The sequence below is a fragment of the Lethenteron reissneri genome, chromosome 72 (assembly GCF_015708825.2).
Source record: "Lethenteron reissneri isolate LAM-NWPU_2019-01 chromosome 72, ASM1570882v1, whole genome shotgun sequence".
NCBI classification, from domain to species: domain Eukaryota; kingdom Metazoa; phylum Chordata; class Hyperoartia; order Petromyzontiformes; family Petromyzontidae; genus Lethenteron; species Lethenteron reissneri.
The window spans coordinates 1,651,574-1,675,226 of NC_083850.1; the positions used below are offsets into that span (position 1 = coordinate 1,651,574).

Below are 23,653 nucleotides of genomic sequence, written 5' to 3' on the forward strand. Positions count from 1 at the left end.
GAAGCAACAGGAGAGCTTCACCATTCTTGCCCGATGAAGCTGATTGTAATTATCAGCGAAACGTCGTACTACTCAAATTTAAAAATGGTGTTGATTCTCTCTTCAGCACACCGGTGGGCTAAAGAAGTGAATTAATTTGTCCGTTGAAAACGTGACACATTTTTTACTGTTTGGCCGTGTCGGGTGGTGGAGGGTTACGACACATTTATAAATAACGCGATCTGACCCAAAATGTAAATTATGAAAAAATATATATATTTATCTGTCATGTATTTATGATGTACTCGGCCACGGCGAGTGTGTGTGAATAAACGATTTGTATACAAGGTAGGTGAGCAACTCCCCACCCACTCACCCACCCACCCCGCCCCTCACCTTGGGGTGAGCCTCCTCGTAGTGCCTGCGGAGATCCAGGATGTAACGCTCCCGCCGATCGCAGAATCTGCACCACAGGGCAGGCGGTGCCAACCGAAGTGCCCGCGCCTCGGCTCTGGACGCTGCTCCTCCTCCACCTCCTCCAACTCCTCCACCACCGACACCTCCTCCACTCGCTCTCTTCCCCCTTGCTGCACTGCCATCTCCTCCTCCGCCCATAACGGCCGCCATGACCGGCGCGCAAGGAGCTGCCGAAGCCGCTTCCAACGCAGCCGAAGCTGAAACGACCGGTGCACCTAGCCTGGCACCACCACCACTACTACTACTACCACCACCACCACCACCACCACCGCCCACCACCATCATCATCATCATCTCCTTTCCTTTCTCAGAGAGAGGGTAGAGTGGTTGTTGCCATGAGCTGCTAAGCATGCCCTGCTGGTGATGCTGCTGCTGCTTAAGCAAATTTCCGTCATCCAATTCCATCTTCTGATGCTGTTGCTGCTGCTGATTTCCATCATGGAACTCCATCTTCTTCCGCGGCTGATTCTGATTCCCGTCCTGCTGCTGCTGACTCTGCTGCATGAGGAGGATCCGACGGCGCACGACCTCCGTGTGCTCCCTCACCGCCAGCCCCGTGATCTTCACCTCGCCATGGCGCTTCTGGTAGTGCACCAGCACGCCCTTGAGGGTGCGGTTGTCGTAGGGGCACACCCGGCAGTAGAAGAGTGTCAGCGGGTCGGCGGGCTCCGCCTTCTCCAGCCCTCCCACCTTCACCCTGGCGCCGAGCGGCTGCAGTGCGCCGCGCTGGGCTCCGGACGCGTCGGCGGCGGCGCCGGCGCCGGCGATGCCAGCGCCGGTGGTGGGACGAGGCAGGAGGCTGTAGCCGCGACGGATGTAACCGGCGGTGACCACGACGTCCGGGTGCGACTGCCGGTAGTGCGCCAGCACGGACTCCACGCTGCGGTGGGAGTAGGTGCAGTGGCGGCAAAAGTAGAGCAGGTCTCCCGGGGCGACGGCTGCGTGGGCCGCTGCTGCTGCAGGGGCCGCCGCCGCCCCTGCCGCCGCCCCTGCCGCCGCCCCAGCTGACGAGGAGGAGGGGGGGGAGTTGGTGGCGGGGCGGGCGAGGGTGGGAGACCGCGGAACGCCGTCGGGACCCAGCGCCACCTTGCGTATGCGCGAGTACGAGGCCTTGACGTCGCGGTGACCACGCTGGTAGTGGATGAGGACCGAGTGGATGTTGAGGTGCGTATAGGTGCACAGGTCGCATTGGTAGGCCGTGGTTGGCCGCGGTTGCGGTTGGGGCGGGCCAGCGGCGGGTCCAGTGGTTGCTGTGGTTGTTGTGGCGTCGGGCGACGGCGATTGCCAGCGACCGGGCGCTGGAGACGGGCCGCCGTGTCCACGCGACTTGCCTCCTTCAACGCCTCCTCCTCCTCCACCTAACCAGGTGAGTAGGTGAGTCGGTGGGTGGTTAAGTGAGCGGGTGAGTGAGCGGGTGAGTGGGTTGGTAAGTGAGTGGGTGAATGAGTGGGTGAGTGGGTGGGTGAGTGGATGAGTAAGTGGGTGAGTGGTTGAGTGAGCGGGTGAATGGGATGATTAAGTGGGTGAATGGGATGATAGAGTGCATGGGTAATTGGGTGGGTGAGTGGGTGAGGAGGTGGGTGGATGAATGGGTGGGTGGTTAAGTGAGTGGGTGGGTGAGCGAGTGAGTGAGCGGGTGAGTGACCGGATGAGTGAGCGGGTGAGCGAGCGGGTGAATGGGATGATTAAGTGGGTGAATGGGATGATTGAGTGCATGGGTAATTGGGTGAGTGAGGTGGGTGGATGAATGGGTGAGTGAGTGGGTGACCGAGTTGAGTGAATGAACACATCAATGGGTGGACGAACGAATGAGCGAACGAGCGAGCGGGTGGACCCACCAAACGACTCGCACTCCTATTACCCCCAGACTCACCTCTGGCTACGGACGATGCTGCATCGCCATCACCACCGCCGCCGCCATCGTCATCATCGCCACCACCATCTCCGCCGCCACCACCGTCGTCCGGCAGCCTCACGAAGCTGGAGAAGATGAGCGCGTTGGTGACGGCGACGCCTGGGTGCATCCTCTGGTAGTGCGGCATCATGCCGCGCACGTTGGCGTTCGTGTAGGGGCACGCGACGCAGCGGTACAGCGAGCGGCCGGGCCGCTCCAGGCTGTGCACGTAGAGCGCCTGCGGGTGGCGTCGCGAGTAGTGGCGCTTGAGCGCGGGCAGCGCGGGCGACTCGTGGGGGCACTCGAGGCAGCGGTAGGTCTCCGAGCGGTCGAGCGGGTCCAGGATGTAGCGGAAGTTGAACTTGACGTAGGGGTGCATGCGCTGGTAGTGCGTGCTCACGCCTCGCGCCGTCGCGCTGTGATACTCGCAGTGCTTGCAGCGGAACGTCGTCGCCGCTGCTGTTGTTGTTGCTGCCGCCGTTGTTGTTGTTGTCGTCGTCGTCGACCCGGTGGAGGACGATGCGGGGGATGGTCGTGGTACACCGCCGCCGCCGCCACCACCAAACGATCTGCCAGAGTTGTTGGACAGCTGCTGCTGCTGCCGTCGATAGGGAGAGCCGTCGCCGTTGCCGCCGCCGCCGCCGTCGTCATGCCACCATCGCCCATCGTCATCGTCGCCACCGTCGTCGTAACCGTCGTCGTAACCGTCGTCGCCACCATCATCATCGTCGCCGCCGTCGTCTTCACCGCCGTCGACATCACCACCATCATCGTCGCCATCACCGCCATCGCCGCAGATCACGCCTCCTCCCTTCCTGCTCCTCTTCCTCGTCCTACGTCCGACGTCGCCGCCGCCGCCGTCACCGCCGTAGCCGTGCTGCCTGTGGTGGTAGCGGGACGACGGCGAGGAGGAGGAGGAGTACGGCGGCGAGGAGGGCTGCGGTGAGGAGGACGGCGAGCCCAGCAGGACGTGGCGACGCTGGATGCGCGTGTGCAGCGAGCTCGCGATCTCGTCGATGCGTGGACGCTTTCGCTGCGCCGGGTGCTGAGCGTGGTCTTGGTGAGCATCGTGGTGGTGGTGAGCGGTGGCAGAGTGAGCCCCCCACGGAGAGGCGCCGGGAGGCTCCGTGGCTGTGGTGCTGAGGGGGCTTACGGCGGCGGCGGTGGCGTTGTTGCTGCCGGGCGGCTCTGCGTGGAAGGGAGGCGGTGGCGGCAGCAGCAGCCGGGAGACGACGCCGGACAGCGACTTCCGGCGTCTCCCCGGAGCCGTCGTGTCCACGTAGCATCTCAGCTCCCCCTCCTCCTCCACCTCGCCGTCTTCCACCTCCCCATCCAGCACCTCGCCATCCTCCACCTCGCCATCCTCCACCTCCCCATACTCGTCATCGTCTTCATCCTCATCATCGTCCTCCTCGTCGTCCTCATCATCGTCCTCCACGTCATCGTCGAAACCCTCTCCGTCCAGGTGGATGTGAACTCTGTCTCCATCTGTGCAGATCTCGCCCGGCTCGGGGTACGGAATCGCCTGGGCGCCTCTTGCCGTTGTTGTTGTTGTTGCGTTGTTGTTGTTGTTGTTGCCGGACGACGACGAGGGGGATGGGCGGTTGGCGGCGTCCGCAGACCCGCGAAGCCGCCGCCGCCCCCTCCCCGCGGCCTCCCCGTCCTCTTCCTCCTCCTCCTCCTCCACCTCGTCGTAGAGGAGACCCTTCGTGAAGTCGCACAGTCCGTGCTTCAGTTGCTGGTGAACGCGGAGGCCTGAGGGGGAGGCGGGGGAGGGGGGTAGGGAGAAGAGGAGGGGAGAGGGGGCAAAGGGAGGCATGGGCAGACACGGGGGAGGAAGCTTAGAGAAAGGAGGAAGCAGCCAACTCCCGTGAGTGAAAAGCGAGGGAGTCGCGGGGAGACTCGGGGAGATGCGAGGAGACATGGGGAGACCAGAGTTCGCAATCGGGTACCCGATACCCTACCCGATACCCGGCTACCCGTACCCGGTCGGGTACGGGTAGCCGGTTATCGGGTAGGGTACGGGTACCCGTTTGCGACCCTGGTGCGGCCGGGTACGGGTACGGAATCAAAACCCGTTTGCGACCTCTAGGGGAGACTCAGGAGGAACTTCTTTCGCACCGTACATAGCCAACCATGCTAATCGGAGGTTTGTGGAAAGCAAAATAAACTAAACACATACATCTGAGAAATTACTTCTAAATATGGACGATTTAAAAGTGCATAGCTTGAGTGGCTTCCTCACATCCGGAAGAGCATTCCGGATGGCTGCTTTCAAGAGCATCTGAAAGCACGCGATGCAGTGACCGTCTTTGTTGGATGGCCAGCCAAAAGCCGCTGCGAGGATGACCGGAGGTTGCGCGATGATGGTTTATGCTCCTTGACAAGATCGGCGAGGTATTGCGGTTAATTTGGGTCAAGCACTTTGTGTGTTATGGGTGCGACATTATAAATGCTTTTGTTCGGCAAGTGGAAGCCAATGCAGCTCAGCGAGCACTGTCGAGTCTGCGCGTTTAGATGGGCATGAGTCCATCAACAACAGCAGTTATGTAATTTTCTAATTGAGCTGAAAATGAATCAACTGTCGATGCAAGATTTAGACGTGCTGACGATGACCGGATCTTCTGAAGGAAAGCATCATAAGTCTCTGTATGATATAGTCAATCACATTTACACACTTCATTAACATGCACATTTATCCGATCTTACATTAACATGCAGTCCTTGATGTGAAGGTGCGCTGCGAGCTTACATTGACATGCTAATCACATTTACACAGTACATTCACATGCAAATATATCTCACTTTAACATCACTCGCCCCTCCCCCCCCACTTGGTTTATGACTCTGGGGCCAGGCCCATCTCTAACCTTTACAAGCAGCCTGCATCAGCAGCTTCCCTCCTCTTTCTTCCGCCTGATGACGATTGCTTGTGTTGCGATCGAAACTTCGTGATCTATTACTTTTTCTACCTACGTGACTTTACCGAAAGAACCAAAGAGTATGGATTCCTGCCGTCACGAACTTCCAATCAAGATTGTGATATAGTTGTAAGGGGGTGGGGGATTAATCGGCAAAGCCACTTTGTTCATCACGAGACCGTGATCTGAACGTCGGTCACAGTTACGGCATCAGCGGATGTGAGAGGATGTGATCCGGTAGATTTCCCGAGCAACATGTTGCGGTTTAGAAAAAAAACGCGACTATCGATGATCTCACCAAGATAATTCGCCGTTCATTTTACCACAAGAACCCAGTCGGCCCGGGACAGTTCAGGTCACCACGGATGATATCGTGAGAGCAAAGTGACCCCACAGTGTAGCAGACCGAAAGCTCAGAAAATAATTCTGACAGCGGTGAAGACAGCGAATGCAAGCCCCCCGCATGGTGTTCGTTAGTTTTACAAGCAACAGCAGCAGCTCGAATTACTTGATTGTTAATGAGTAGCTCAGGACTTTCAAGCAGATGTCTCCACGGTGAACTAGTGAATATGAAGAGAGGAAGAAACGCAAAGATGCGGGGAGCCACGGGGAGTTGTGGGGAGATGCGAGGAGAGACACGGGGGAGAAACCTTAGAGAAAGGTGGAAGCAGCCAACTCCCGTGAACAAGAAGTGAGGTAGACGCGGAGAGATGCGGGGAGACAAAAAGACAGGAAGCGAGAAACAGAGAGAGACGCAACAGAGAGGCTCGCTCCCCTCTCACTCACCCTTGACCGAGTGGCTCCGGTAGTCGCAGCACGCGCAGCGCAACCTCCGGGCCGGCGTCTTCCTCTGCCCGCCGGCCCCGTCGTCCGCCCCTCCATCCACGGGGGTCCCGGGGCCCGTCCCCGTCCCTCCGCCGCCCGTTGTGCCGGTCCCTGCCCCCCCGCCGCTGCCCCGGTGAGCCTGCACGTGCAGCACGAAGGAGTAGGCTGTGGCGCAGCGGAAGTCACAGCGCTGGCAGGAGAAGCCCTGGGCGGGCCGAGTTCCCGGGGTGTTAAAATCTGGCCCGCCGTCCTTACCCCCCCTGCTCCTCCGACGCCCGCCGGCGCCGGATGATGCCGACGGCCCCCCGCCGCCGCTGCCGCCTCCGCCACCGCCGGGCTGACGTCGGGCGCCCCCCGTGTGGATGTTGAGGACGTGGCGTGAGATGGAGCGACGGTGGGCGGTGAGGAAGGGGCACTGCAGGCACTGGTAGTGCCCTCCCGCGGCCCGCCGGAAGGCGGGGCCCTCGGCCGCCTGCGGAGGGAACGGGGACGGGCGGCTGAAGGAGGCCCGGGACTTGGCTTGGCGCAAAGGGGGCACCTTGCGTCCGCCCAACGCCGGCGACTGAGGCGGTGGCGGCGGTGGCGGCGGTTGAGGCGGTGGTGGCGGCGGTGGTGATGCGGGACCAGCAGAGGTGGCGGTGGTGGTGGAGCAGCGGTCGCTGTCGGCAGCATCGGTTGAGAGGGCGGTGGTGGTTGAGGCGGTGGTCCCAGAGTCTCCGTTGAGGGGTTCCGATGTCACGGCGGCCAGGTGTCCTGGCGACTTGAAGTGATCCGCCTCCCCCAGGTCACTGTGAGAGTTGTCCTCCAGATCTCCTCGGTCAGCGTGGGCCTCCTCCTCCCCTTCCAGATCTTCCTGGGCCTCCGCCTTCTCCAGATCGTCCAGGACACCCACCTCCTCTGGATCTCCAAGATCTCCCTCCACGTCCTCCAGATCTCCCTCTACCTCCTCCTGCGAGGGCCTCCTCCTCCTCGTGGTCGTCGGCGGTGGTGGCCGTGGCCTCGTCCGAGAGCCCCGACCCATGGAGGGTGCCCGCCTGCCTTTGAGCAGTGATCCCAGGTTAATACGGAGAGGCGAGGAGGAGGCGGCGGCCGAGGGGACAGCGGTTAGCGCAGCTCGGAGCAGGGAGCTCCCTCCACCACCTCCTCCACCCCCTCCACCTCCTCCTCCACTAAATCTCCCTCCTAAATCTCCTCCACCTCCTCCAGAGGATTTGCTGTCATTGTTGGTTGTTGCTGTTGTTGTTGCGGCGGTCGTGATGGTGGTCGGGTGGTCGTGGTGGTTGCCATGACGACGAGTCTGGTGCAGGAGGAGCCGGTCCCGCCGCGAGGTGCGGTAGGGGCAGCGGGAGCAGCAGAGGACCCGGGGGGGCAGCCTGGGTGGCTGTGGTGCTGGTGGGGGGCTCATGCCTCCTACTACTCCTGGGGGGTCGAGGGAGGGGAGAAGGGGGGGGGTGGGGAGGGAGGGGGGGAGGTGAGAAGGGGGTTAAGCGGTCTGTATCTCCACTTCCTCCCCCCTTCTCCCTCCTCTGAGCATCTCTCTGCTCACTTCTTCCTCATGGGAGGTTGGCTACTTCCTTTCATCCGACGTCTCCTCGTGGCGCACCGGGTCTCCCCGAGTGTCCTCGCGTCTCCGTGCATCTCCCCACATCTCCCCGAGTCACCCCACGTCTCCCCGTGTCTCCCTGTGTCTCCCCGTGCCTCCCCGTGCCTCCCCGTGTCTCCCCGTGTCTCCCCGTGTCTCCCTGTGTCTCCCCGTGCCTCCCCGTGTCTCCCCGTGTCTCCCCGTGCCCTCCCCCCGTGTCTCCCCGTGCCTCCCCGTGTCTCCCCGTGTCTCCCCGTGTCTCCCTGTGTCTCCCCGTGCCCCCCCCGTGTCTCCCCGTACCCCCCCCCCGTGTCTCTCCGTGGCTCCCCGTGTCCCCCCCCCCCCCCCGTGGCTCACCGTGGCTCCCTGCGTCTCCACGTGCCCCCTCCCCGTGGCTCCCCGCGTCTCCACGTGACTCCTAGAATCTCCGCGTGTCTTCCCGTGTCTCCCCGTGCCCCCCCCCCCCCCCCCCCCCCGTGGCTCCCCGTGGCTCCCCGCGTCTCCACGTGACTCCTGGAGTCTCTGCGTGGCTCCCCGTGGCTCCCAGTCACCCTCACTTATCACTTCACAGTAATTGGCTCCTGCCTCCCCCTCCCCTCTCCCACTCACCGTGGCCCCTGGCTCTGCCGTGCTGGAGCAGGGCAAGGGACTCCCCCGCCCCTCCCCCCGCTCCTCCCCCACCACCTCGGGAGCGGGCACGCCGAGCCCCTCCCCTACGGGAAAGGGTCAAGAGTGGGGGGGAGGGGGAGGGGTGGTGGTGGTGGAAGCGGGCGAGGTGCTGGCGCAAGTGGCTCCGGGCGAACGTCGCGTACTCGCAGTGCGGGCACTTGAAGGGGCGCAGGCCTGGGGGAGGGAGGGAGCAGTTTTCACAGCAAGTGTGGTTCAGAGTATTGGTTAGAACTGTGTCAAGCTTCAAATCAAGATTGTGTCAAGGTGTTTCTGAGCATTTCAGAGAAGCGTTTTGGAGCGTCGTTGTTCATCGTCCCTCACCCGTAGGGGGCCCATAAGCCGTGCGAGAGTGCGAGCTTGAGCGTGCGAGCGTTTCGAAGTGTGAGCATTTCCGGAGCCTCGTCTCACCCGAGTGTTTCATGGCGTGCGTGTCCAGCTGCTGCTTGGACTTGCACTCGTAGGGACAGAGGCTGCAGGAGAAGGGGTTCTGCTGGGTGTGCGTCAGGTTGTGCGTGGGGAGGTACGACCTCCGCGGGCTGCTGTAGGGGCACAGGCGGCAGCGGAACAGGCGCACTCCTCCTACAGGCGCGCACAAAAGACACAGACAAAGGTTCCCCCGCGTAGCCTAAACACGGACTGTTGGGGCAAGTGCTGTTAGTAGTGAGTAGCGGCGCCTGTGAAGGCCGGGGCACTGTGGCACACGAGGGGGTGGGTGGCCAGCACCATGTCCAGCCATGTGCAGCACACGCACACAGTGACAACACAACAACCGCCATTCGCCACTAAACTCTGGTGACGTCACCATGGCGCTTGTGCCAGGTTAAGTGCACTTTAAGGCCACGTGAAGTGTCGAAAGCCCTCTGGCAACAGATCCAGGTGAAATGGGTTGGCTGACTGAGATGACTAGTAGATATACCAACTGTGCCAACTTTCTGCATTTTATCCACCCCGCGCTCTGCTAGTAGCGTCCTTCACGAGCCTTCTCCACAGAGGCCGATCTTGACACCGTTGGTCAGTTCCACATCCTGCTGTACCGTATCAGTTAATCTCTTATCTAACTCGTGTAATACCTGTTTATCCCCCTCTATCCTGCCAAACAGAAGCTGCTTGGGCATGCGTTGGCTAGGCATGTGACCTACATGGCCCAGCCACTGCAGTCATGCCTGTGGGAGGAGCTCACCGATGGCAAAGTACCTAGATCTTTCAAGTATTTGTCAGCTCCTCGCACATTCCAGCCTGATTGAACCCAAAATGGATCAAGACAGGACAGCCTGAATGTTTCTAGACGGCACAGATATTCCATTTTAGGGGTCTAGATTTCGCATGCATAGAGAAGGGAGGGAATGACTGTGGGCAAGAATACCTGAAGTTTCGTGTGGAGCGACAGAACAAGTAGCTTTCACTAAGCGTTACGAAGCCGATTTAAAGATGAAGCTGCTCGAGTGATTTGGAGTGAGACCTCTGCTGTTAAATAGGAGCTGGTTACAAGAAACTACCCCGTCACCAATGGGGATTTGAGGGGTGGAGTGTTTGATGCCACAAAATACCCAGGCAGGTGCTTATTTTCAGAGGGGCTGATGGTAAGGCCCCACCTCTTAGTAATACATTCCAGGTCAAATGGCAGCACCTCCAACTCCTCCACTGAGTGAGCTACAATCACCAGATCATCAGCATACATAATATGGTTGACCAATAGGGAGCCAACCCTTGACCGCACCCGGGCATCGATCAGCCTCCCATTGTATCTGTGCCAAATGAAAATTCCTCCGGTACAGCCAAGGAAGGCTTCTCAAACTGTGATAAAAAATATGTTAAATAAAGTAGATGCCAGACGACATCCCTTTCGCACACAAACAGTGAATGGCTCCGACTCCCGACCACGCAGTTTTAACCAGGCCTGCCCATCACCATGAAGGCACATAACGATTGTGAGCAAAGTCAGGGATTTTGAAAGCACGAAGAACAACCGAGAACCCAGGGCTATTGATGGTATCATAGGCCTTGCCCAGGTCAAGGTTACACCTTTGCGAAAACAGACTGACATAGAATATGGCAACTGTGAAGGACCGCCCTAGCCTAAAAAAACATTGGGATCTCCGCAAGCGTCTCCTCAGCGTTCCAGGCAAGGCGATGTTGAATAATCCTTGCCAGGACCTTTCCCGGCATACTGAGGAGGGAGAAGCCCTTTATGTAGTAACAGTCTCTAAGGTTCCCTTTCTTAAAGAGGGGGAACACCAGGACATACATACATTCCTGCGGAACCCGTCCAGTGGTCCAGACTGTAATTATGATGTCATGTAGGGCAGTCTGCACGCAGAGGCTGCCTTGGCTCAGCAGTTCACTTGGGAGATCATCTCTGCCCGGCACTTTTCCTGGTCTCAGACTCGCCTTCAGTACTTCCTCAATAGATGGCACTTCAGCCAATCACTTACAGGGGGGTGACAACTTATTCCAATATTTGAGGCATCGCAGCCTCAGCAAGGTCATCCCTACTTTGTCCCATGATGTTTTCTAGTCAGAGGGATTACCCCTCCCCCAAGACCTCAAAGAAATGCTCAGCAAACCTGCAGACCAATTCCTGGGGTCAGAGATCTGATCACCATTCTTTCTATTATGGATGGTTGTAGGTGAGAAACTGAAAGTTACTTTTTTGATGGAATTAGAGTCATTTGTGATAGTGGGCAATTGAGGCAGATTCCATCTTCTCAGCAACCCGCGCCCACCACTCATCCTCGCAGTGCTGCACGGCCTCTCCAAACCTCTGAGCGAAGGCTGCAGACATTGGGAGTGGGACTGTCACTTTTTTCAGTCAGCCGGAACACCTCCTTCAGCCAGGGTCTCTGGGGAGAGTCTGGACCATGTACCAAGAAGTCATTGCAGCTGCATGAACCAGTCCTAAACCTTGCCCATTTCCCCTCGACATCAGGAGTGGGGGACGATGCCAAACCCAGCCACAAGTGATGATGCAATTCTCGTTTGCAACTTTCATCAGCTAGCAGAGACCAGGCCACTAAGGGTTTGAATGGGGTCCCTTGTGTACACCCACCACCGGAGTGGAAGAGTGGCAGGCGCATTTTACCGATGACAAGTCGATAGTCAGTGGTCAGATCAGCTCCATGGTAGGTCCTGGTGTCAAGGACATTAGCCTGCATCATCCGCTGTTCCGTCACTATATAGTCCAACAGATGTTATTCTTTAGACCCTGCGTTCATCCACGATTTCTTGTCGATGCGCCTATGTTTGAAGATCGTAATGGTAATTACAAGCCAATGGCTTGCACACTGCAGCCCAGGTGCCAGCGTCAAGACCAACTCAGGGATTAAAGTCACCCAACATGACTCTATCCCGATGGGTCACTTTAGCTAGCACCTGGGACAGGAGGTCATAGGTGTCTGACTCACTGGCCTTGCCTGCATCCCTCCACTGATGTTGATCTCCGGTGGAGGCGCAAGAAACTCACAGTAGCCTGTGTATTACAGCTCCCACAACACAACCTTCATTCTTTTGTTCAGATGAATAGCCACCCCTAATGGTGAATGGAGCCAGAATCAGTCCACCAGACCTCCTGTATTCCACAGAGGTACAGGCAGTACTGGTCAGCTCCTGACAGAGGAGTGGCAGCCTCTCCTCCGGGGTGAGCATGCGAACCTTCCACGTGGCCACCCGCAGTGGCTTTTTGCCGTTTCTGGAGGAACTCCGAGGGTGGGTGTCCAGTCTCCTGGCTCCGCCCAATGGCGTTTGACCAGGAAACATCATAGACATCTGTCCCCCCGGGGCCTCCAGGACAAGATTAACACACTCCCATACACACTATGTACACACAGCCTCATAACAACCACACACTCCAAACCCACAGACGCCCTAACGGATCTCTCTCCTCTTGTACCCTCTAACACACATACACACTAACACTCCTAACACACTCACATACACACTCCCAATACAGTACGGGTCTCTGTGTGGTGAGCTGGAGTCTCTGTGTGATGAGTCTGTGGATCTGTGTGGTGAGTCTGCGGGTCTCTGTGTGGTAAATCTATGGGTCTCTGTGTGATGAGTCTGTGGGTCTGTGTGGTGAGTTCGGGTCTTTGTGTGGTGAGTCTCTGGGTCTCTGTATGGTGAGTCTGTGGGTGTGTGTGGTGAATCTATGGGTCTGTGTGGCGAGTCTATGGGTATCTGTGTGGTTAGTCTATGGATCTCTGTGTGATGAGTCTGTGGGTCTGTGTGGTGAGTTTGGGTCTTTGTGTGGTGAGTCTGTGGGGGTCTCTGTGTGGTGAGTCTGTGGATGTGTGTGGTAAATCTATGGGTCTGTGTGGTGAGTCTATGGGTATCTGTGTGGTTAGTCTATGGATCTGTGTGGTGAGTCTATGGGTCTCTGTGTGACGAGTCTGTGGGTCTCTCTCTACGTCTCTCCCTCTCACCTTCCACCGTTTCGTAGAAGCACGGCTCCTCCCCTTCCCCCTCCGCCTCTCTCCCCGCCAGGAACGCCACTTCCTGTCCCTGGCGCCGCTGAGAGGTCACTTCTTGTCCGCGCTGTGATGTCACTTCCTGTCCCCGCTGTTGTGATGTTACTTCCTTTCCCCGCCGATGCGATGATGTTACTTCCTGTGACCGGCGCAGCTGTGAGGTCACTTCCTGTCCCCGTGGCCGCTGTGATGTCACTTCCTGTGAGCTTCGCGTGGAGCGAGCGGAGGAGGAGGTGGTGGTGGTGGATGACGAGGTGGGGTCATGTGACAGGTCACATGACGGGTCATCGTCCAGCATGACTCAGTCAGCGTCCTGGTGCCATTCCAACAACAACAGCCACACCAACAACAATCACCACGATCACAACAACAATCATACCAACAACGATCACACCAACAACTATCCTGAGGCGCCACTTTAGCTAGTGCCAAGGTGGCTTGGAGATATTAACTACCTCACCTGGTAACCAGGAGATTGTGGTGTCGATCCCAACCTCAACGTCTGAATATTTGGAGTTTGCATGTGCTGCCCGCAGTCCAGTGGAATTTTATCCAGGTCCTCCGGTTTCTCCCACTACATTTAAAAATGTGCATTTAAGAGTACTTGGTTGATATACATTTCCACATGGTAAACTACTTTGTTGTGGCCAGGTTGCTTCTGGAAAAATGCTAAATAACTCAGTGAGCCTTACCTGCTAAAATAAAAAGTTTAGTTTCAGAATGCTTCTGACTTATCGAGCTTGCCTGATGTTCATCTTCGATGGGGCCATAAGCAATCACTACCATTCCTCGCCTCCCATTAATGGGAAGGCGAGCCCACAGAAGCCTGGGGCTTACAGCCTCCCACACCTCACCGCCATACTCCCACGCCCCCTTCATTGTTTTGTTCAGAAGAGCCACTGCCTGCTGTTTGGCAGTCTCCTGCCCCAAGTAAAGGACCATCCACCCCTCATGGTGACTGGAGCCAGTCAGTCCACCGGACCTCCTGTAATGCCACAGAGATCCAGGCAGTACCGGTCTAGCATCCAACAGGGGAGTGGCAGCCTCTGCACCGCAGTGAGCATTCTAAAAATCCACTCGCAGTGTTTTTTTTTTTGCCTTTTTTGGAGGAACCCCAAGGGTAGAGATTGAGTCTAGTGGGTTCCCCCAGAGCCTACCTCACAAGCTTAGTTTGATATTTTGCACGTGTTTTTGTGGTCATTAAATTGAAGTTGGAGGTGTTACCAGTCTCTCACACCCATCCAGAGGCCCGTTGGCCACTGTGGTGGCTGCGAGAGCCATGAGGGGAACAGTCGATTGAATTGGCCTTCTCTCCGTGACTTTGCTTACATCCACCACAATGACCATCCGGCACGACCGAGGAGGTAGGGGGGTTCATATTCTTTGGGTCTTTCGGTAACGTCACGTAAAAAAAATATAAAAAATAACAAAAAACTACGATCTTCTTGGTTCTTTCGGTAAAGTCACGTAGAAGGTAAATAATAAAATAATAAAAATTCTACATAATAAAATACAATTCTCACGACGTTTCGGCCACAACGTCAGCAGCCGTCCTGCTTACGTTGAAGAGGACGGTTGCTCAGACCTGTTCTTCACCTGAGGACGGCTGCTTGCGTTGAGCCGAAACGTCGTGAGAATTGTATTTTATTTTTATTATTTTATTATTTACCTTCTACGTGACTTTACCGAAAGAACCAAGAAGATGAATCCCTGCAGTCACGAAAGCTTTAAATAAAAAAAAAACAACGACGTTTCGATCGCAACACAAGCATTCGTCAATAGGAAGAAAAAAGAGGGGGAAAGCTGCTGAGGCAGGATGTTTTAAAGGTTTAAAATGGGTGTAGCCCAAGGGTCATATACGAAGTGTGCGGGGCTAGCGATGTTAATGTGAGACATTAGCATGTTAATGTCAGATCGGAGAGCGGCCTCCACAACGAGGGCACGGATGTGGCTCGACATATTCTTGGTTCTTTCGGTAAAGTCACGTATTATTTCCCTTCTACGTGACTTTACCGAAAGAACCAACAATATGAATTCCTGCAGTCACGAAAGCTTTAAATCGGATATGGCTATGTTACTGTGAGAACTTATCATGTCAATGTAAGATCCGAGGGCGATGTCCACGACGAGAGCGCGGAGATGGCTATGTTAATGTGAGAGGTTAGCATGTTACTTGGAGATCGCAGAGTAGCAAAGTCAAGCTCGGTGAGCGAGGTGGTAGGATGGGAACATCACAGCCAGCTACGACTTAAACTGGTTGATAACGTCCTTCCAATGATTACTCAGAATTATCCCCATCTTCACAATTGAAGTTGTGTCTGTATATGTGGATGGCTTCATGAACAAATCTTTGTTTATAGCCAGTGGTTTGAAAAGTAACTTCGTCTTCGAAAAATCTATTTCGTGTGAGCCCCCCGCATTAAAACAATGATCAGCCACGGCCGAGGTATTGGTCCTACCGTGTTTCACTGGCTATCAACAAAGATTCATTCATGAAGCCATCCATAACTGGCTGCGATGTTCCCATCCTACCACCTTCCGATGTTAGTTGTTAATTTCGGCTCTCTGATTTTACATTAACAGGTTAAATTAAAAAAATTATTGGGTCTTTCGGTAAAGTCACGTAGATAGATTCAAAGAAAATAACAAAATAACAAAAAACTACGACGTTCCGATTGCAACACAAGCGGTCGTCATCAGGAAAAGGGGGGGGGGGTTAAATTTCCCACATGAACACAGCCACCTCGATCGCAGAGCTCGACGTTGCTGCTCTGCGATCTCCCATTAACATGCTAATCTCTCACATTAACATAGCCACCTGTGCAACTCGTCATGGACATCGCCCTCCGATCTCCCATTAACATGCCAATCTCTCACATTAACATCGCCCTCCGATCTCCCATTAACATGCTAATCTCTCACATTAACATAGCCACCTGTGCAACTCGTCATGGACATCGCCCTCCGATCTCCCATTAACATGCTAATCTCTCACATTAACATAGCCACCTGTGCAACTCGTCATTGACATCGCCCTCCGATCTCCCATTAACATGCTAATCTCTCACATTAACATAGCCACCTGTGCAACTCGTCATGGACATCGGCCTCCGATCTGACATTAACGTGCTAATCTCTCACATTAACATCACTAGCCCGGCCCACTTGGGCTATACCCATTTGAAACATTTGAAACAGTCTGCCTCAGCAGCTTTCCCACCTCTTTTTTCTTCCTGATGACAAATGCACGTGCTGCGATCGAATTGTCGTAGTTTTTTGTTATTTTCTTTGAACCTACCTATGTGACTTTACCTAAAGACCGAAATAATATGAATTCCTGCAGTCACTAAAGCTTTAAGTCAAGAAGTAGGGGGTTGTTTTTACCTGGTTACAACAACCACAACAACCATCACAACAACTATGAAAACCACCACAAAAACAATAAAACCACCAAAATTATCACAACAACCAGAAATTAAATCACAACCACAACAACCACCATGATCACAACAATCACTACCACGATGATCACAACGATCACAGCAACCACAACCCCAAAATCTCACACTCACCACACAAAAAAATACTCACCCCACAGCCCCACTCACCACCAAGCCTTACATAGATCCATAGACTCATCACACAGAGACCCACAGACTCACAAAGACACATAGAGTCACACAGAGACCCACAGACTCAACAGAGAGACCCACAGACTCAACAGAGAGACCCACAGACACACAAGATACCCAGACTCACCACACAGACCCACAGACTCACCAGAGAGACACACAGAGACCCACAGACGCAACCACGCAGAAACCCATAGACTCAACACACAGAGCCATACACTCACCACACAGAAACCCATAGATTCACCACACAGAGCCATAGACTCACCACAATGAGACCCATAGAATCACCACACAGAAAACCACTCACCACACAGAGCCATACACTCACCACACAGGGACCCACAGACTCACCACAGAGCCATAGTCTCACCAGAGACACCCATAGATTCACCAAACAGAGACCCATAGATTCACCAGAGACCCATAGATTCACCAAACAGAGACCCTTAGACACACCACACAGGGCCATACACTCACGACACAGAGACGAATAGACTCACCAGACAAATACCACGAAGACTCATCACACAGAGACCCAGACTCATTACACAGAAATCCACAGACTAAGCACAGAGACCCACAGACTAATCACACAGAAACACACTCATTACACACAGACACACTCACCACACAGATACCCATAGACTCACCAAAAGACAAAGATCCATACTCACCACATAGAGAGCCATAAATTCACTGCAGAGACCCATAGACTCACCATACAGAGGCCCACAAACTCATTACACAGATACCTCCAGACTCACCAAAAGAAAATACCCACAAACTCACACAGAGACCCATAGACTCACCACGCAGACCCACAGACTCAACAAAAGACAAAGACCCATAGACTTACCACAGAGCTATAACATCACCAGAGACACATAGATGCACTCTGAGGGCCACAGACTCACCACACAGATACCCACACACGAACCACACAGAAAACCAAAGACTCACCAAACAAACACCACACAAAGACCCAGACTCACCAGACCCATAGACTCACCAGAGACCAATACTCCCCACACATATACCCATAGACTCACAAAAAGACAAAAACCCACAGACTCACCACACAGAAACCCACAGACTCACCTAAAAGAGACCTACCATCATCAACATCACTACCACCATCATCACCCCCATAATCACCATCATCACCACCTCCATCATGACCATCATCAGCATCACCACCACCATCATCATCATCATCACTACCACCATCATCACCACAATCACTACCATGAGCATCATCACCACGACCACAATCAAAACCATCACCACCATCATCACCACCATCATCACCTCCACCATCACTACCATCACCCCCCTCACCAGTACCAACAGCCCCATCATCCATCACCACCACCATCATAACCACCACGATCTCCATCCCCACCATCATCATAACCATCAGCATCACCATCATCATCACTACCACCATCACCACCATCACCACAATCACCACCATCACCACAATCACCACCATCACCACAATCACCACCATCCCCACCATCCCCACCAGCACTATTAACCACCACCAACAACCGTCATCCACCACTTAGTGGTGGTGACGTCACCACGGCGCTTGTGCCAGGCTATGTGCACGTTGAGGCCACGTGAAGTGTCGAACGCCCGCTGGCAGGAGGTCACGGGGCAGACCCAGGTGCCACGGGTCGACTGACTGAGATGAGTGGCTGATGCATCACCTGTGCCCCCTACTGTGCCAACTTGCTGTGCTTTAGCCACCCGGCACTCTGCTCGTTGTTGGGAGCGTCGCTCCTCCCCCCTCCGTTGTTGTTGGAGGGAGACTGCCTCCAAATGCCCAAAAGCATCCTTCACGAGCCTCCTCCACAGAGAGGCCGATCTTGACACCGCTGGTACCAGTCATGGGCAAGTCCACTCAGCTCCACATCATCCTGTACCACATCACTCCCTTTCTTCTCCAGCCCGTGTTGCGCCCGTTTCGCCCCCTCTATCCAGCCGAACAAAATCTGGTTAGGCATGCGGAGGCTGGGCATGCGGGCTACATGGCCCAGCCTAAGCAGCCTTGCCTGTTGGAGGAGCTCATCGATGGGACTTTGTCCAGATTTTTCAAGGATTTGTGAGCTCCTCACACAACCCAGCCTAATTAAACCCAGGATGGATTGCAGGCAGGCCAGCCTAAATTTTTTTAACCGGCGAAGATGTTCCATTAGGGGGGTTCACATTCCGCAAGCGTAGAGAAGATCTGAAGCTTTGTGTGGAGCGACAGACCAGGAAGCTTCCACACAGCGTTACGCAACCCATGAAAAGATGCCGCTCAACTGATTCAGAGTGAGACCTCTGCTGTCAAACCGAAGCCGGTCATGAGGACACTGCACAGGTATGGGAAACTCTCCACTCTCCAGAACTGCCCCATCACCACCACCATCAACCACCCCCATCGTTATCACCATCACCATCCCCACCCCCATCGCCCCCCATCATCACCCCATCAACATAAACACCATCACCACCACCACACCACCACTATCCCCATCACCACCCCATCACTATCACAACCATCATCATTATTATCACCACCATCACCCCCATCACCACCATCAACCCCATCACCACCACCATTATCATTACCACCATCATCACGACAACCACCCCATCACGCCCATAATCACCACCACCACCCCCCGATCACCATCACCCCCATCACCAACCCAGTCACCATCCCCATCACACCACCATCACCATCACGACCACCCCATCACCTCTGCTGTCAAACGGGAGCCGGTCATGAGCACACTGCCCAGGTATCGGAAACTCTCCACTCTCTCCAGAACTGCCCCATTACCACCACCATCTCTACCACCCCCATCAATATCACCACCATCATCACGACCACCATCACCAACACCCCCATCATCACCTCCATCAACACCACCACCATCCCCATCACCATCCCCATCATTATCACTACCACCATAATCACCATTACCACCGCCATCACCACCACGACCATCCCCATCATCACCTCCAACAGCATCCCCATCACCACCCCCAACAGCATCCCCATCACCACCCCCATCACAACCTCCATCACCATCCCCATCACCACCACCTTCACCACCCACATTACCCCCGTCAACACCATCAATACTACCATCACCATCTTCTTCACTATCACCATCATCACCATCACCCCCACCACCATCATCACCACCACCCCCATCACCACCACCACCACCACCCCCATCACTACCACCATCCCCATCACCACCACCCCCACCATCCCCATCACCACCAACCCCACCACCATCACCACCACCCCGCCATCACCCCCATCACCACCACCACCCCCATCGCCACCACCACCATCCCCATCACCACCACCCCCACCCCCATCACCACCACCACCATCACCCCCATCACCCCCATCACCACCACCACCACCACCATCCCCATCACCACCCCCACCACCACCACCATCACCCCCCTCATCACACCCACCCCCATCACTACCCCCATCACCACCACCCCCATCACCACCCCAGTCACCATCCTCATCACCACCACCATCACCACCCTCATCACCATCACCACCGCCATTATCACCACCATTACCACCACCATTACCACCCCCATCAGCATCCGCACCACCACCCCCATCACCACCACCATGACCACTCCCATCACCTCTGCTGTCAAACCAGAGCCGGTCATGAGCACACTGCCCAGGTATGGGAAACTCTCCGCTTTCTCCACAACTGCTCCATCACCACCCCCATCATCACCACCACCATCCCCACCCTCCATCACCATCACCACCACCATCATTACCACCATCACCACCACCCCCATCACCCCCCATCATCACCCCCATCCATACCACCACCATCCCTATCATCTCCACCACCCCCATCACTATCACCACCATCATCCTCACTACCACCATCACCCCCACTATAATCACCACCATTACCACCCCCATCACCACCATCCCCATCAACATCCCCATCACTATCACCATCACCATCCCCATCAACACCACCTTCACCCACATTACCCCCTTCAACACCATCACCACTACCACCACCACCATCATCATCACCACCACCCCCTACACATATCACCACCCCCATCACCACCACCCCCATCATCACCCCCCCCCCCATCACCACCCCCATCACCATCCCAGTCACCATCCTCATCACCACCACCATCACCACCCTCATGACCATCACCACCCCCATCACAACCACCCCCATCATCACCACCACCCCCATCACAGTCACCATCCTCATCACCACCACCATCGCCACCCTCATGACCATCACCACCCCCATCACAACCACCCCCATCATCACCACCACCCCCATCACCATCCCAGTCACCATCCTCATCACCACCACCATCACCACCCTCATGACCATCACCACCCCCATCACAACCACCCCCATCATCACCACCACCCCCATCACCACCCCCATCACCATCCCAGTCACCATCCACATCACCACCACCATCACCACCCTCATGACCATCACCACCCCCATCACAACCACCCCCATCATCACCACCACCCCCATCACCACCACCCCCCCATCACCACCGCCATCACCATCCCAGTCACCATCCTCATCACCACCACCATCACCACCCTCATGACCATCACCACCCCCATCATGATCCCCATCACCACCACCATCATCACCACCACCATCACCAACCCCACCACCATCACCAACCCCACCACCATCACCAACCCCACCACCATCACCAACCCCACCACCATCACCACCACCCCCATCACCATCCTCATCACCACCATCACCATCCTCATCACCACCATCCCCATCACCGCCTCTCACCTGAAACTTCAGACTCCGCTCATCTTGGCGATTTTAAAACAGAGGGAGTTAAAAAAAATTTAAACACCGCACGCAACAAAAATTATCTAATTATGAATGACAAATTCCCCTCAAACTAAAGCACTAATTTAAATGCATTATTATTATTATCGCGTTATAGCGACGGATTGGCGCGCGGCCTAGGCCTGAGGCGCTAGGCCTCAGGCTTCTGCTCGCCTAGACGAGGCCTGCGCTAGGCCGCCGCGCCCCACTCCTTCTTGATGATAAAATTTATTTATTTTTTTACAACCTCTTCATTAAAACCATTTCAGGGCAACAACAAATGTTTTAACCTCGAGCTCGATTACAACAAAAATTCTCAAGCTCCCAGCGAGCTTCGCCGCCCGTGGAGTTGGCATCGAAAATAACCTCCACAAGGCGTGCAGCGATGCACCCCTCAGACCCCACGACAGCCACAACCAGCAGCAGCAGCTCACGGGGACTACGGAGGTGGTGATGGGGGGGGGGGGTGATGGGAGGGGGTGAGGTGATGGGGGGGGTGATGGGGGGGTGTGATGGTGGGGGGGGTGATGGTGGGGGGGTGATGGTGGGGGGGGGTGGTGATGGGGGGAGATGATGAGGGTGGTGGTGATGGGGGTGGTGGTGATGATGATGGAGGTGGTGATGATGGAGATTGTGATGATGGAGATTGTGGTGTTGGTGGTGATGATGGAGGTGGTGGTGGTGGTGATGATGATAATAGTGCTGGTGTTGATGATGGTGGTGGTGGTGATGATGATGATGGTGGTGTTGATGATGATGATGGTGGTGGTGTTGATGATGATGATGTTGGTGGTGGTGTTGATGTTGGTGGTGGTGTTGATGATGGTGGTGGTGGTGGTGATGATGATGGTGGTGATGATGATGATGGTGGTGATGATGATGGTGGTGGTGTTGATGATGATGATGATGTTGGTGGTGGTGTTGATGATGTTGGTGGTGGTGGTGTTGATGATGATGTTGGTGTTGATGGTGGTGGTGATTGATGGTGGTGATTGATGGTGGTGGTGGTGATGATGATGATAATAGTGCTGGTGTTGATGATGGTGGTGATGTTGATGATGATGGTGGTGGTGTTGATGATGGTGGTGGTGGTGATGATGATAATGGAGGTGGTGATGATGATGATGGAGGTGGTGATGATGATGATGATGGAGATGGTGGTGATGATGATGGTGGTGATGTTGATGATGGTGGTGGTGTTGATGGTGGTGGTGGTGATGATGATGGAGATGGTGGTGGTGATGATGATGATGGAGATGGTGGTGATGATGATGGTGGTGAAGATGGTGGTTGGTTATGATTATGGAGGTGGTGGTGGTGTTGATGATGATGATGGTGGTGGTGTTGATGATGATGGTGGTGGTGATGATGATGGAGGTGGTGATGATGATGATGATGGAGGTGGTGATGATGATGATGGAGGTGGTGATGATGATGATGATGGAGATGGTGGTGACGATGATGTTGGTGAAGATGGTGGTGATGTTGATGATGGTGGTGGTGTTGATGCTGATGATGATGGTGGTGATGATGGTGGTGAAGATGGTGGTTGGTTATGATGGAGGTGGTGGAGGGTGATGATGATGATGGAGGTGGTGGTGGTGGTGATGATGATGGAGGTGGTGGTGATTGATGGTGGTGGTGATGATGATGGTGGTGATGATGGAGGTGGTGGTGGTGATGATGATGATGGAGGTGGTGGTGATTGATGGTGGTGATGATGATAATGGTGTTGATGATGGTGGTGGTGTTTATGATGATGGTGGTGATGATGTTGGTGGTGGTGTTGATGATGTTGGTGGTGTTGATGATTGGTGGTGGTGATGATGATGTTGGTGGTGGTGTTGATGATTGGTGGTGGTGATGATGATGGTGGTGGTGGTGATGATGATGGCGGTGGTGATGATGATGGAGATGAGATGGTGATGATGATGATGGTGGTGATGGTGATGATGGAAGTGGTGATGATGGAGATGGAGGTAGTGGTAATGATGGTGATGGTGGTAATTATGGTGGTGATGATTATGGTGGTGGTAATAATGGTGGTGATGGAGGTGGTGGTGATAATGGTGGTGATGGTGGCAATGATGGTGATGATGATAGTGGTGGTGGTGACAATGATGATGATGGTGATGATGGTTGGGGTGATGGTGATGGTGAAAAGGATGGTGGTACTGATGGTAGCGATGGTGATGGTGGTGATGATTATGATGGTGGTGATGATGGTGGTTGGGGTGGTGATAGTGGTTGTGATGGTGGAGGCGATAGTCATGATTGTGGAGGTGATAGTGATGATGGTGGTAGTGGTGGTCTTAA

At 54.9% G+C, this 23,653-nt stretch overlaps 2 protein-coding genes across 4 annotated transcripts in view; one reads left to right on the forward strand and one right to left on the reverse strand.

Moving 5' to 3' along the window:
• LOC133361317 (zinc finger protein 91-like) overlaps nt 1-23,653 on the forward strand; it is a gene marked incomplete at its 3' end in the record, with an annotated part of 1,159,662 nt that overhangs the window by 288,892 nt on the left and 847,117 nt on the right. The window lies entirely within an intron of this gene.
• The window catches only part of LOC133361254 (uncharacterized), a 59,435-nt gene that overhangs the window by 34,536 nt on the left and 1,246 nt on the right, over nt 1-23,653 (reverse strand). For 2 of the 3 annotated variants that reach the window (XM_061580153.1, XM_061580150.1), the window contains exons 2-7: nt 12,766-13,123; nt 8,756-8,926; nt 8,288-8,521; nt 6,058-7,515; nt 2,330-4,105; nt 376-1,814 (exon numbers count right to left, since the gene is read on the reverse strand). In XM_061580153.1, the coding sequence (XP_061436137.1) occupies nt 376-1,814; nt 2,330-4,105; nt 6,058-7,515; nt 8,288-8,521; nt 8,756-8,926; nt 12,766-13,108 (5,421 nt within the window). In that variant the 5' untranslated portion in view covers nt 13,109-13,123. Of the gene's footprint in view, nt 1-375; nt 1,815-2,329; nt 4,106-6,057; nt 7,516-8,287; nt 8,522-8,755; nt 8,927-12,765; nt 13,124-21,295; nt 21,757-23,653 lie in introns of those variants that run through there. The other variant, XM_061580152.1, reaches the window with a different exon arrangement.